This window comes from Psittacula echo (genome assembly GCF_963264785.1).
Source record: "Psittacula echo genome assembly, chromosome: 1".
Lineage (NCBI taxonomy): Eukaryota > Metazoa > Chordata > Aves > Psittaciformes > Psittacidae > Psittacula > Psittacula echo.
Window position 1 is genome coordinate 72789701 of NC_137735.1, and position 15004 is coordinate 72804704.

General features: G+C 45.0%; 1 protein-coding gene across 1 annotated transcript; it reads left to right on the plus strand.

Annotated features, from left to right (window-relative positions):
• Positions 1–543: 543 nt before the first annotated feature.
• Positions 544–14490, plus strand: PPEF2 (protein phosphatase with EF-hand domain 2; the record flags this gene model as incomplete). The annotated part of the gene is made up of 15 exons (XM_080620170.1): positions 544–604; positions 3898–4025; positions 4483–4540; positions 5596–5771; positions 6782–6896; positions 7668–7714; positions 8137–8424; positions 8521–8670; positions 9205–9540; positions 10565–10750; positions 11433–11575; positions 12038–12144; positions 12888–13051; positions 13617–13704; positions 14312–14490. The coding sequence occupies 15 exons, from the start codon at positions 544–546 to the stop codon at positions 14488–14490; spliced, it is 2226 nt and encodes a 741-aa protein (XP_080476296.1).
• Between the last annotated feature and the right edge of the window lie 514 nt (positions 14491–15004).

Sequence of the window (15004 nt, forward strand, 5' to 3'; positions counted from 1 at the left end):
CCTGGCTGTCCGTCCTTTTATACAGGCAGCGGGAAACCTGGGCAGCTGATGGTATAATATGCTCCCACACTCAAGCAGCTCCATGAGGTGTAGGAAAGCAGTCTTTAACAAAGCTGATTGATTACTTTCTTATGACAGCTAATTGTTATTTTAGACTTACCTCTCCTCTATCTGTGGTACAGCAAATAGGTTTTAATACCGTCTCTGTGTTCATCCATCATAATGAGAATTATCTTTCACGGATGGCTATATGCATGAATATTTGTCTGCGTATACTGATTGTTAATGAATCAACTTAATGACTTCTATACAGAAGACAAGAAAGTAGCTGGAAAAACCTGGTAATGGAAGATGTACTTGGGCACAAGACAGGCCACCTGCTCGTTGATCTCACGTGTTTATATATTTAATTATAGATTCTCAGCGCTGTGGGACATGTTGCAGCTGTCTTGATTCTGACTGAATGGTCTTTCGTGCATCTCTCTGGTGGTTTTGAAGATACTGGACGAGACTGGAACATTCTAGGAGCATTGATTGGAGAACATGGGATCTGGTAGTTCTGGAAATGCCAACTACAAGTACTCCCTGCAGAAGTCTGAAAATGGTGAATGTCTCTTTGAAAAGTCTTTTGAGTGTCTGCTCCTGCACCTGCTGTTGGGAGGTTGCAGTGGATCTGTTTTTATTCTGAGTTACCTGGTTTTCTTCATAGTGTTGAGTTTGAGGTCACATCTTTCAGTATCCTGTAACAAGGAGTCTCAGCTGTCAGGCAGACCACCAACAGGCATGAGAAAATAACAGCTATTTAGACCAGGGTTAGCTGAGAATCAACAAAACCTAAACAGAAATTAAGCCGCAAAAAGCAATTCAGTTAGAACTAACACTGAAGGGTTATCAGTTGCTGGCTCTCAAAGCTGTAATGATTTATTTTTATGAAACCCTCTGTATGATAGTATCAACTTTGTAGGTGTGTGCTTAGGTCTGCTGTGGAACAAAGGGAGATTATGATTGAAACTTTACGTATAATGAAGTGTAAAGAAGTAAACGTTTGCTTCCTTTGTTGTTGAATCATTTGGCATTGTCAGAACAGCAGAATGGTGAAAACTGTTTCAGGAGCCTTGGAAAGAAAAGTAGCAACTGCAGACAGAAATTAAGGAAGTGGGGATACCATTGTGACTCAGTCTTTTTGATTGTAATTTTATTTTGTTGAAAATCTCCCTCCAACTCTCATTAAGTAAGTTAAACCTGTCTATTGCCTATAGCACCAGAAAACTGCAGACCTGCCCAACAACTTCAGGGCTGTTTTATGATAATGGCTTGTCTATAGCAAACAAAGTATGCCATAAAACAGTTACTTATTTGAAACTCTGCATGAGACCCGCTTCCCATGGCAGTAAAACCTCTCTGAATTTCTTGTGTCTGCCTCTCCAAACCCTTCAGATCTGGTGACCTGCAAATGTGAAGCTGCTTAGAAGTTTCCATCCATGTACAGAGTGCCGGGTGTTGTCCTAACCCAGAGGCTGTTCCCAATAGAAAGCATGGCCAGTAGAGCTCTGATAAACTGGCCCTTGAGGGGCCTGAGGGAGAAAGGGGATGGGGAACCCAAGAGAGGGTTCCTCAAGCCTAGATCCTGTAGGCTGATGTGTGAACTGTACTGCTAGCATGAACAGCAGATTTTAGTTTGAGTGCTGCCACTTTGACACGCTTTCAGTAGCTTATGTGATGATGTATGATTCAGTTTACTGCTTGGATCCCCATAAAATGTGGATAAATGTCTTTCTTTTCCTTCTTTATTCTTTTTTTCTAAACTAGTACAAACACTGCCAGATGAAAATCACCCAGGTAAGCTGGTGAATTACAATACCTGGCTTTTTCAGTTGCAGAGTCAGTCTCTGTAAAGTAGCATAAAAATCCAATGCCTTGCCCATCTGGAGCTTAAAATAATGTGGACGGTGGTAGATGTGCTCACTGTATGTTTGATAATGAGTCTTTCATAGATCTGGTTTTTAATATGTCAAAGGATTTAGCTTTTATTGGTGCATGTGGAGTCATAGCTATGAATTTCCGCTCAGTATTCACTGACTCCTACCACGGTAATTAGGCATTTACCCGCTGTTAGGGGAATGCAAGATATTTAGAAGTTGTTTATTTTAGAGAATGATTGTTACTGTGATTTTGGTTATGTGCCAGCCAAATTACTGTACAGGGAGTGAGGTAGCTAATGTCGTGTCTGTTAAAGAGCCCTGAAGAGGTAGCATCATGAGCACAAACCTGCAGGAAAAAAGTCAGCCTTTCTTCTCTCACAGCGCAGCAAATCAGTAAGCATTTTTGTTTTCAAGATATAAGGCTCAGGCAAAGACTACCTAAGTTATTCTTGAATTAAGACTAGCCAAGTCTTACCTTCTTGCCCATGACTTCACCATGACTCAGTTCCCCAGCTGCACAATAGCGATAGCTCTGTGTTTTATGCTCTGCAGCTCCTACTCCTGTAACAGTAACATAATTTAGAAAGATTATTATTTTCCATACATAAGCCATCAGGACATCTTATTTAGGTAAAGGTCAATGTTTCCCGCTCAAGTACAGGGAGGCTGATTTATGTTACATAATTAATGCAAGCTAATTGAATTAATGTGATCCCTTTGTCTTTTGCCAGCACTGTAGCAGTCTTTCAGGTACAGGTGGGGTGTTGCTTTCTCCACCCCACACCCCCTATTGCTTCACCTTCACCCTCCCTGCTTCGGTGAACGTGGCAGTGCTCTCTCACAAACCAGATACCAAAGGACCACAAGCTTCTGCAGCAGGGCTAACTCTGTCATCTCCATTTGATTCTGGGGCTAGCCTGTAGATAGAGCAGTCATCTCTCCCCACCTCAGCTAAAGATGCCACAGAGAAGCAGTGTTAGAAAATGTTTTAGATATAGGGCTCTGGGGTAGGACTCTAGGAAGGTACACAGAGGTTATCAAAAGAGAGATAAGTTACAAAGTTGTTTGGCAGGGTGCTGTAAAGTAACCAGGCAGTCCATATGGGGTCAAGAGCAGCTAAGGAGGATGGAGTTGTTCCTAGAGGTACTAGATTGTGGCAGAACTTGAAAAGCAAACGGGACCCTGCGCCAATGTACTTCAAATATGCACACACCCCATGTGGAATAATATTTTAATGGAAAACACTGGAATGGGGAAAATACAGAAGAATGGTTATGGTTTAAATATCAGGGCAAATAGTCATAATTTTCTGCATTTTGTTCCTTCCGTGTCAGTAAGTGGCCAAAGATCTGTTTGCCTCTTTTCACTGTGGGTGTTAATTTTGTCTTTCTTTTATTCTAAGATAATGGTATGCTTACATTTATGCTAGAATAGATCCCTTCTGAAGTTTGTCCGGAACAGCAAAACCTGAGGAACTGATTTGGCTTAGAAAGAAGGTGGATAATCCCCATATTTTTAAGGTGGAAGGGGACTCAGTGTCTTGTTTTTCCTCAACTCCTTGTGCGCCTCAGCCAAATCTCTAGTTTCCTGAAGCCACAGAACCTAGACTGTAAGTTGACATGAAAATGATCAGGGTAGATAGAAAGGGAAGAAATTGTCTATTAATACTCAATAGCACATTTGGGTCTTTAGGCCCTAATAAGCTGTTGTTAATGCTGGTGCTGAGGAGCCAGCAGCGATGGTTAGAAGTGCTTCAACAGCGGTCTCTGGTCAGGCAGAGTCAGATCAACCTCTCACAATATGCTGGAAAGATGCGGGTGTTCTGCGACCCTCAGTATTTAGGCATCAGGACACCTTTCCTGAAAAAGAGAGGTCCCTCTCCGGTTTTCAGGGTCAGGAAAGGAGCTGTAGCAGGGTGCCTCAGCTGCAGCCACTGCAGCGCAGCGCAGCACACTGGTTCTGGTTTTGTTCCCAGCTTTCAAGGCAGCTGTCTTGATCCAGCAGTGGTATCGGCGCTATGTTGCTCGCCTGGAAATGCGCCGACGTTGCACCTGGAGAATCTTTCAATCCATAGAGTACGCTTGTGAGCAGGATCAGATCAAGGTAAGGTGCCATGGAAAAGACCTCGTAGGAAAATACACAGGAGGGTGGTTTTTGTGCCACAGGCTCGCTCATTTCTAACTACTGGCTGGTAAATCTCTAAGTACTTCAGTGGGCCAAGGACTGGGTTTCCTGCCCCTTCTTACCCTGTTGACTTCCTGCCTGCTTATGTCTGATGAGACCCTAAGTAATGAGTCTTGAAAGAAAGCTGTAAGGACCATTTAGTATTGTTTTTCCTGAGTTGGACACAATAGACAATGTTATTTGGTGAAAGTAAAGCTACTTTGGTATTTGATCACAAGATAGTCAAGATAGAATTGGCATAGTATGCTTTGTTGTACATACCCAACAATGTGAGAAAAGCTTAGACAATACTTCTGGAAAGAAGATCCTGTTAAGTTGCTACTCTGCAGGACTTCATTCCAGGGCGAATGATGATGGGCTTGCTCTCTTCTTGCAGCTTCACAACTTCTTCAGTTACCTCATGGATCACTTCACACCAAGCAGCAGCAAAGAGAGTAAGTTTCTATGTGCCGCTTGTAAATGAGCACCAGCAGCTCAGGTTGCACCCTGTACTGATTCGTTGTCCAGTGCTGCCCCTTCAGGATGGCAAGAGAAATCAAAAGAGTCTAAAGAGTGATGGCATCAGGAATTTGGATAGGGAGTGAATTGTCTGGAGACTGTCAGAGCTGTGCAAGGGATGTGGGACAGTTCCTGCTCCTTAGGAGCTGGAAGGGGGCATAGAAGCTCAGTATGTTTTCTGTGAGTAGAATTAGAAATCTCTAGGATATCTATTTGATTTATAGTTAGTCTCTCACTTACAATTGAGGTTGGGGGGAGAAGTTCTGTGGGAACCAATACTGTGTCTTCCTGAACCTGCAGAAAGCATTATCTTAGTGCTGGGAACTTACTAAAGAGCTTAGCTCTAAAATCTCATGGTAGTAAGTCAAAACTAACCATTTACTTTGCTGACCATAACCTGCTGAAGCATTTGCTCCTTCCTTTCAAACTGCCACCCTTTTTCTTACAACCACCCCACGTATTTTACAGCAAAACTGTTGAGGAAGACTTTTTTTTTCAGTGCCTGTATACAAGGGGACAATAGTGTCCTGTTCCCAGAGCTGGGCTCTGAGATGTTACAGCACTAAAAACTGGTGTATGTGTATTTATGCAGATTTTGTGCAGCCCTGAGAATGTAGGTGCAAGCTTACAAAGAACAGTGAGACGTAGGAGATGGTTCATTATGATACAGCTTGCTTTTGCAAGTCATGGAAAATAAGATTTCAGTTAGCCATGGCAACCAATGTCCATCTGGCTCTACCAAAGTTTTGCTAGCGTAGCTGCCAGCACTGCCTGACACATAGCGCATGGAAACTTCTCCCTGCAGCCTTTTCCCTTACTGCAGATTCTGTAGTGGTGTCAAACTGGAAGCTGTCTCCCACCCCTGCCATTGCTTATGAGCTCTAACCTCACCAAACAGCTTTTCTTCAGCAAATTACTAGAATGGTGCATTGAGCCAATCTAACTTTTCCTTGTCTCTCTTTTTAAAACAACTGACCCATCTGCCGTCCAGGGGATTTTATCAGTCGCATGTTCATTACTGGGGAAAGCTTCAAAGAGGCAGAGCTGGAAAAGTACTGTGACTATGAGTCCATAGAGGTGCCAGACTCCTACACCGGACCCCGTTTCTCTTTCCCACTCCTTCCTGACCATGCGACTGCCTTGCTGGAAGCTTTCAAACAGAAACAAGTAAGGATCCCAAAAGGAACCATGCTTTCCCATCCTCTACGCAAGGGTCTGGCATAGATAGTTTGGTTTTAGCCTTCCTAACCAGCTAAGCTGACTGGAGTATAACAAGCTGGCAGGCTGTGAAAGAAATGGGGCTGGCAATGGTTTGGAGTTTCCCCCTTACGACAGGCACTTTTTTCCTTTCTGAAAATGCAGTTCTGACAAACCCCAAAACTTTTCACAGGCGTGTACCAATATTAACCTGGATTTCATTTTAAAACGGGAAAAAAACCCACCCCCACACCAGTCCATGTGGAAACATTCTGCCATTTTTTGTTGCAATTCCCCAATTTGTTAAAAAGTTTAGGATGGCCCAGATGGAAACAGCTGATTGAAGTTATGCTTTGTGCCACACAGCTTTGACTTGTATTTAAAATGTAAAACGTGAGGTTTTTGCTGGGGAAGTCCAGTACCAGTTCAGCAGCATTAACAAGACAATTCCTTGTACAAATGCAGTGTTCTGTTGCCACCCCTCAGTCAAGGTGCTGAACTGCAAAACAGGCCACAAGGCCCCTTCTCCAAACAAAATGACTTTTACAACAAAAGTCTCTAGTGCCTTGACTAATATTAAATGCCTACACCCTGTGAACATTTCTGCAGGACACACGAGAGTTCACAGCCTGGTTTAATGCGGAAATGGCTAAGAAAGATCTAGAAGTGCAGCTCCCTACCTATGATGCTGGGCTGGAATTTCTGCTGCTCTAGGAAGCGGTGTTGCCTAGGGCTTTTGGATTCCCCTGCCAGCCCTGCCAGCGTTGAGACTCCTTTGGGTCACTCTCCTCAGTCCTGCTGTTTCCCAGTGTTGTCCTCACCTTGTTTACAAGCCCATGGGTCAGCACTGTTGTCCCAGTGAGAGCTTCTGCCATCCAGGCTATCAATCACTGGTGGATCCTCAGGTCCTTTGACAGAGCTGTGTTGCTGCTCAGAGGTCACTGATTTCCTGCTTTAATCCCTTCACTTTCTCCTAGTAGCAGCTCCATGCTCGCTATGTCTTAAACCTCCTGCATGAGACCAGGAAGCACCTCAAGCAGTTGCCAAACATCAGCCATGTTTCCACGTGCTACAGCGAGGAGGTCACCGTGTGCGGTAGGTCTGGGAGGGGGGGTACTGCACAGTCTCTGGGGCAGACCACTCGCGTGAAAGGGGTGGGAAATATATCAAATGGTATCAAGCACCTGTGCCCTCCTCTGTCCTGAATGTGGAACATACATGAAGCCTGTAAGCAAATGCTTGTTTGCACTGAGAGGCAACTGGTGCTGTCCAAAATATTCAGGTTTACCCTACGATGCTTTAATGTGAGCTGCTGTAAAGACTAGCCTGGAGGGTAGAGGGAGCATGTCTGGGTCTTGGCCCACTTTCTGCTTGCTCTAGAACAGGAAGGAGACAGGGTGTTGAGGGAACGTGGTTTGTCTGTTTGTATCCTGTGTTTGGCTTCCGGAACAGATATTGGGATACATCATCAACAAACCCTGCCCCTAGATGGTAACTAGTTTGATTATCGTTTCGTATGCAAAGCTTTCTCCCATGTAATGATCAGTTTCTTGTGTCATGTTGTATCGTCATCATAAGAGATAAATGAAAGAAATTTCTGAATCAGAGGCTTCAGAAGCTAGTGTGGGATTTTTGGTATTCTCAGGTGTCAGCCTTTACATCATGTCATTTGCCTTTGGGCACAAGCCTCAGTGTAAAGAAACTTGTACCTTGAACTTCCCAAATGTTTCAGTTTATTTCAAATTTTTCATTTCAATATTTCAAATATTTCAATTTCTAGAGGCAATACTTTATAGGAAGTTATTTATTGGTGTCTTTTTAAATTGAAGGTAAACATACCATGACTTGTCTTTTTGTGCCTGTTAGGAGACTTGCATGGCCAGCTGGATGACTTGTTCCTCATATTTTATAAGGTAGGCACCGAATCTGGAGAGGGAGCCTGGCCGGGCATGGGGAGAGGGATCGCATGGGTCGTGCTGAGAAGTGTTTGTAAAACTGGGACCTTCACATGCAATTCTCTAGGTCAATTTGATCAGTTTGGCTTCATAAAGCATCAGCTTATTCCCTTGCTGAAATCTGATATATGTGTACATTTGGGAAGTGACAGTGGACATTTTTGTAAGTGCTGATACCAGCGGCAGCTCTTCCTGACTGACAGCTTTCACTTGTCGGTGCATTTGCCACTGGGCACCTACAGGATAAAAGTAGGACTCAGGACCTATTGCATAAGGTAACCTGGGACAGGAGTGAGAGCACATGGGGCCGGCAGGGAGAGGTACATGGAGATTGTGAGGAGGCCTCTCTTGTGATATCTGCCTGTTCCTTGCTTTTACAGAATGGCCTTCCTTCCCCTTCTAAGTCCTATGTGTTCAACGGGGACTTTGTAGACAGAGGCAAACAGTCCCTTGAGATCCTCATCATCCTCTTTACCTTCCTCTTGATCTATCCAAAGGAGGTTCACCTCAATCGCGGAAACCATGAGGACCACATGGTCAACTTACGGTACGGGTTCTGTGTGGGGCTGGTTGCCATGTCAAGGGTGTCGCTGCGAAATCCCACTGAATTTCCTTTCTCCTGTTCCTTTAGCTATGGTTTCACCAAGGAAGTAATGCATAAATACAAGGTAGGTATACTTTTGTATCTCCTTTACCAGGTGAGAGGTGGACTTTAAAGCCTTGATGCATTTTAGCATCTTTTCCTTTCTGACCTGCCCTCCTAGGTGCATGGGAAGAAAATCTTGAAGATGATTCAGAATGTCTTTTGCTGGCTGCCTCTTGCCACCCTGATTGATCAGAAAGTCCTCATTATACATGGGGGCGTCTCTGACACCACTGACCTGGACATGCTTGAGAAAATTCAAAGGAACAAAGTAGGTTTCATTTCCTAAACATTGCAAGAGACAACAGTGTTGCTGATCTGTGGTGAGGAGCTTATTTTTACAAGTTGTCTTGGCTGTTGGTGGTCTTCCTAGACAAACTGTGTTTAGGTACAGGCTTGGAGAGGATCACTTTGGTTTAATAGTGTATGTGCAGGAGGTGTGAAGGGAAGAGGCATTTTTGGCTTCTGGAATGTGTAGGATTAGTCCTTTCCTCATTCTGCCAACACATTCCCATTGCAGATTAAATCTATGTACTCTATCTTTTGTGAAATGTCTGAGCAGCTTAAAGCCAATGAAGAAGAGTGATCTGTAGTCAGGATGGATGGGGGCCCTAGCTGTAAACCTAGAATGGCATATACGAGAGGAGGGCAGTAGTAATCACCCACAGTTAATCAGCATTTGATGGTAGCAAAGGGAATTGAGGCTTGGGTCACTTGACAGTCTGCTAGTGGAAGACGTTAAAGCTGAAGATACTGGTTTCCAAGTGGTGTGATCAGGTCTTTTTTTCTCTTTTACCTCTTTCAGTTTGTTTCTGTATTGAGAGGGAAGAAAAGAAGGAAGTCAAATAGAAATGTGGAAATACAGGAAACAAATGAGGAGAGCAAAGCAGAGGCTGACCCAGCAGGGAATGAGGCAGCTCAAAGTTTACCTCCCTCACCCCAACCAGCCCAGGCTCCCAGCACTGCGAACAGGCTGGAGTTCTCCAGGTGGGTCCGGCAGACGGTGCAGGAGCAAATTGAGTGGTGCCGCCGGCTGGTGGACATCAGCGAGTCAGAGGAGGAGGAGCTCACCTATACCAGCGTGGTCTCCCTGACAGATTTGGATGGGCCATGTCGGACTCGCCAGGAGGACTGGAAGCAGGTGAGTAGTCTAGTGGGGCCCTGAGCTTGGTGGGCTGTATGTGCCTCCTGCAGGTTTGCTCTCTGTTAAGAGAAATCTCAGTGCAAAATGTGGGTCGGTGCACAGATCTCTCTGCATGGCTGTATAATTAAAACTGCTGCTCTGACACAGAGCAGAGCAACAGGTTATCTTGAATCACGGCATGGAAGAGAAAGAATAGAATAGAATGGACAAGACTGACTGTAGAGCCCAGGGGTTGTATTGCTGGCTATGTATGGGGGGTACCTGAAGTCAGTCTGTAGGTAAAGAACGAGCATGTCATTTGCTGACAAGTGAGTTGTGATGTTGTGTGCGAAGAGCAGACTGAAGGTTTTAGCTGGGTTGCCCTGAGAGTGGATTGTTAGGGAGTGTCAGAGCCTGGGAATTTGCTTACCTGTTTGTGTTAGACCAGTCTGTCTGTAAGCCCCTTCTGTGTGCTCTGAAACCATCGTTCCTTACTCCATGTTACATGACAACTCAGCACTGCACACCTTATCAGAATAAAGCTATAGATTGAGGTCAGGGTTAAAGAGATTAAACTTTAATCCAAATAGCAGTTACTGAGTCAGCACTTACATTTCTGGAGGCTGTGGAATGTCCTGGATAGAGTGCAAAGGAATTTAACACTAAGCCTGCTCACGGCGTCAGGATCTGCCAGGTGTTCTTGCCCTGAGACTTGTGTTTTGGTGGGGAGAAGGACAGGCAAGGCTCTTTGAAATCTTAGAGGCAGCAAAAGGAAAGCTTGTATCAGGCCTGATTTATGGACAGCCCTTTTCCCCCAGGCCTACAATATTGTCACCTGTGTGGTGGACCAGATCTGTGACAGCCCTGCAGAGCAGTATGGCGGTTCAGCTAGGATGCAGCAAATACCTCTCTTTCCCTGCACTATGGTAATAGCAGCACTCCAGGGAGGGATTTGGAGGCAGAGCTGTATTTGCTTCGTAAAATTTGATGGGTGGTCTCTGTTGGGTAAACTTCATTCAATAAATGTTTCACACCCCTTCAGATCTTAGACATTCTCTGGAGTGACCCCATGCCTCAGGAAGGCTGCATACTAAATACGGTGCGAGGTGGTGGCTGCTACTTTGGGCCTGATGTAACAAGGAAGATCCTTGAGAAGTACAACTTACAGTTCCTCATCCGCTCCCACGAGTGCAAGCAAGAGGGCTACGAGTTCTGTCACAACCGGAAGGTCAGTGAGGGGGATGGCATGAAGGATACTTGGGTTTCCTTCCTGCCAGGGTGGGTGTTCTACGGTGGCTTCTCTCAGCTCTGCATTTCTTCCAATGGGGCTTTGTTAGGTACATACAAAATCATTGAACGGCTTTATTGAGAGTTACTGAAGTGTGTTTCCAGCTGAGGTCTTAGGTCAGGACAGTCTGGAGCCACCTACACTGTGAGGGGCATTTGATGTGCAGGCAAAGCATATTCTTGTGCATGGCAGCTGAGATTTGAACCCATTTGTGCCATTGCCCCCACTTACTGCAGCTGTTTCTGAAGAAGACATACAAAAGGTGTTACTAAGCTGCTGCAGCAGTTTTGCTCTTGGAAGAGTCAAGGTCAATTCAGTGACTTCCACAGGGGCACTTTTGACTCCATTAACTGCAGTGGAGAGTGGAAGTTTGTCAGGAGAACACAGTGAAATCACAGAAGTTCAGTGTGTGGTCAGATCCACATTAGGAACTGCACTGCCCTTGAACTCCAACCTATGAGGCTTCCAGGCCACCTTACTCTTCCTTTTCCGCGTAAAACATGGTGCTTTCAGTCTGTTAACTCCAGATAGGATTGGTTGTGTTGTTTTCACAGATACATGTGTATATTATACAGGATGTATGTACTGATCTTAAATATCTGCTTTTTTTGGGGGGGGTTAGGTGCTGACCATATTTTCAGCCTCAAACTACTACGAGATTGGCAGCAACAGGGGAGCCTACGTGAAGCTGGGGCCAGACCTCGTCCCTCATTTTGTTCAGTACCAAGCCAACAAGGCAGCCCATACTCTCACTATGACCCAAAGGCAAGGCTTTCCTGTTGCGCTGTATTTACCAAGTCAAAATTTGAAAAGGGAAAACCTGGAGAGCTTTGAGAATGTTTGACTTTGGAGCTGAACTTTCACAGCTTGATTTACTGAATAATAGCACTAGAGGATTCCAGCTTTGTGCGGGCTCAAGTGTTGAGGAGGGAGCTTACAGGATCAGAAACTTACAGACTGCTGATTTTCCAGTTGCGCTTTTCAATGTCAAATTTAAGTTTTGACACTTGCTGAGGTTCCCTTCTGCTTCACTTCACAAGTTGATGCAGGGCTGTGCTTGTTGTGCAGTGCTTCTTCAGGAGCAGTTAGATGCAGCTGTAGCTGTGCAGAGCAGCTGTGAGAGGGGCTGGGCAATGCAGGGATAGGCCGGAGGGTTGGGAGGGTGCAGCTGCTCTCATGCTTCATGGCAAGCCCTTAATACGCTTCTCTCTTTTCTGCACCCTTCAGAATCAGCAGAGTAGAGGAGTCAGCCTTTCGAGCCTTGCGGGAAAAGCTCTTTGCTCACACTTCAGCCCTCATCAGCGTGTTCAAGGCCTATGATATGGACAATACGGGTGAATTTGACCTGGAACATGTCTGTCGTGTCACTTGGGAAGCGCTGTGTGGTCTCTAGATGTACCTTCATCCCTGGAGTCTAAAATCACAGGGAAGAGGGAAGTGAGGGATGTCCCTTTGTCTCTGTCAGAGCCTTAAGGAAGGAGCTCATAATCATACACCTGCCAGGAGTGCTCTGCTGCTGCTGCTGCCAAGATGCGTTGTTGAGTTCTGTCCATTTGTGGGCTGGGGGACAAAGTGGACACAGTGGTTGGCTGCTTCTGGATAGAACTACTTTCTTGCTTTCTTCTCTGGCAGCCAAATTGTTGACAAAAGTCCAGTTCAGCTGTTCCAGCAGCTGCTAAACTAGAGGATTTTCCATGTTTCTGGGTCCCTGAAGAAATACTAGTGCAGCTGTGTAGGCCACAATCTGCAGGGTGACCCTGGCTGTAGGCCACAGACTTATAATGAAATATGTGAAGTTAGTGTCTTCCTGTTGTTCAGATGATTGCAGGCCCATGGTCCTGACTTCTTGAAATGATCAAAAGCTTGCTGAGGCAGGGGGGAGCAGCAATGCACTTGTGCCTGATGCCTGTACAGCCATATAGGGCTTTTGCCTGTACCAAAGAGCTGAAGCGTGCCATGGAGAAATAATGCTGTTGCTGTCAGCAGCATGGCACTGTGTATGAGTACTGCTGTAGGCTTTTTATTTTGCCTTTATCTGCTTCCAGCTGTCTGATTCTCAGAGGTCTTTTCCTTACAGGAAGGATCACGCTGAGCAACTGGGCAACAGCAGTGGAGTCAGTCTTGCACTTGGGATTGCCCTGGCGAATGCTGAGGCCACAGCTGGTGCGCAGCACAGCAGATGGCATGCTGGAATACAAGTCCTGGCTGGACGACTTGGCTACGGAGCGGCGGAGCCAAGAGGTAAGGACTCATCCCCTTCCATCAAAGCAGGTCACCAGATCCCTTCAGCATGTGGAACCAAGAAAGGTACTACAGGGGAATTGATAGTTCTTGTGTAATTCAATATCATACGGAAGTTGATGGAAAAGCTTGTGTGAACTGAATCAGTCCAGAAACATTCAGTCCATTGTAGAAATAGATGATGCATGTGCCATCAAAACCTAGAGGTAGTTTTGGATGCAGGCTTTTGAGTAGGAAAACTATATTCCATTCTCTGAGTCACAGTTTCTCGAATTACACCCAGCAAAACCATCTCTGCAATGGTTAAAAAGCATAGTCCAAGTCACTGTCTTCTCTGTTAGCCTAGAAAAGCCATGTTTGGAAGCAGTAAGTTGCTACAATGCAGAGTTGCACAGAGGATCCAGTCATTACCAACCTGTTTCGTAAGGCACAGATGATGCTAAGCACACTGCTGGCAAATTCTTGAGAGCAGTAAATGTTTTCATTTATGTGAAGGTAGCAGCAACTGCTCAGAGAAAGCAGACAGCTGTCGGAAGGGCAGGAGCATGAGTGTGTTGTCTTTCAGAACATCCAGACAAGCTTGCTGGAAGTCATTTATCGAAACAGATCCAACTTGGAAACTATATTCAGGATCATCGACAGAGATCATTCAGGTAAGCAGGTCTGCAGAGGGTGTTGGTCACTGCATTGTATTCTGTTCTACTTTTGGGCCCCTTTTAGTATGTACAAAGGCATTTTTATTCAGTGGTTTAAGGCTTGGGTCTTTCTCCTCCTGCAAGAACTTCTGAAATGTTACTGTGTGATTCCACTAACTTGATGCATTTTGAAGGGCTCTGTGCAGTCCAGGTAGACAATTAATAATTCTTTGTTCTGAAGTTCAGCAGAACAAAAACTGTAATGAGAACACTGATAGTAATGCAGCATACTCAGGATCTTGAGTGTTACCTGTTTTCAAGCAGTCATCTCCACCAAATTACTTTGGGCAAGAGAAAATACAAGTCTTTGGCTTCTTTTGTTCTCCCAAATTGCATTATGTCTCTTTACTGCTTTAAGTTGCGTCTTAGTCAGTGATCTCCATGATAGGAAATTTAGTTGCAGCATGTGAAATGTAGATGATGAGTGATTTCTTTCCTTCTTTTAAGGGTACTCAGGCAGCAGGGGTGGGATGAGAGCTCAAGCCTGAGCAAGGGTCCCTCCTTGCAGCAGTGCCTGTGGTGATCTTGTGCTGAGGTGGCTGTGGCCTTCGTTTTTTCTCCACAGGTCTCATCTCATTTGAGGAATTCCACCAAACCTGGAAGCTCTTCAGCTCTCACATGAATATTGAACTCACGGATGATGGCATCAACGACTTAGTTCGCAGCATTGATTTCAATAAGGATGGAAACATTGACTTCAATGAGTTCCTAGAAGCCTTCCGCCTTGTCAAACAGTCACAGTAGTGAGAATCTGGTGTGGGTTGCCACCTTCAATGCCTTGACTGCCCATGAAGTCAGGACTGCCCCTCACCTAACTACAGAGTGTGCCTACAAATGTGAAGTGGGGAAAGGCAAGGCAGATACCTGGAGCACTTCTTGGTTGAAAACAGTGACTGCTATAGCCAACAGCAGTGATCCATTCTGGCAAGGGAATGGGTAAAATAGATAAGCTGCACTTGAAATTTGGCCACTTTTAAGAAGGAGCTGTTTCAAGTAGAGCTTCCTGCTCAAAGGGAAGGTGCAATTTAGCTTATCTTGTCAGTACATGTGATGAAATGTTACAGGTCTACTTCTAGTGTAGTAAAATGGAAGTATTTCTTGTAGGTAGTGTTTTAAGCTGGTAGCAACTGCTAGAACACAACTTCCCATTTAATAAACATTCTTTTCTACATTGCTGGCTCTGGGCTATTTTGTTTCTTTATCCTTTTTTGGGTTTTTTTTGTGGTTAATGAACAAAATTATTCTGTCTTTATCATAA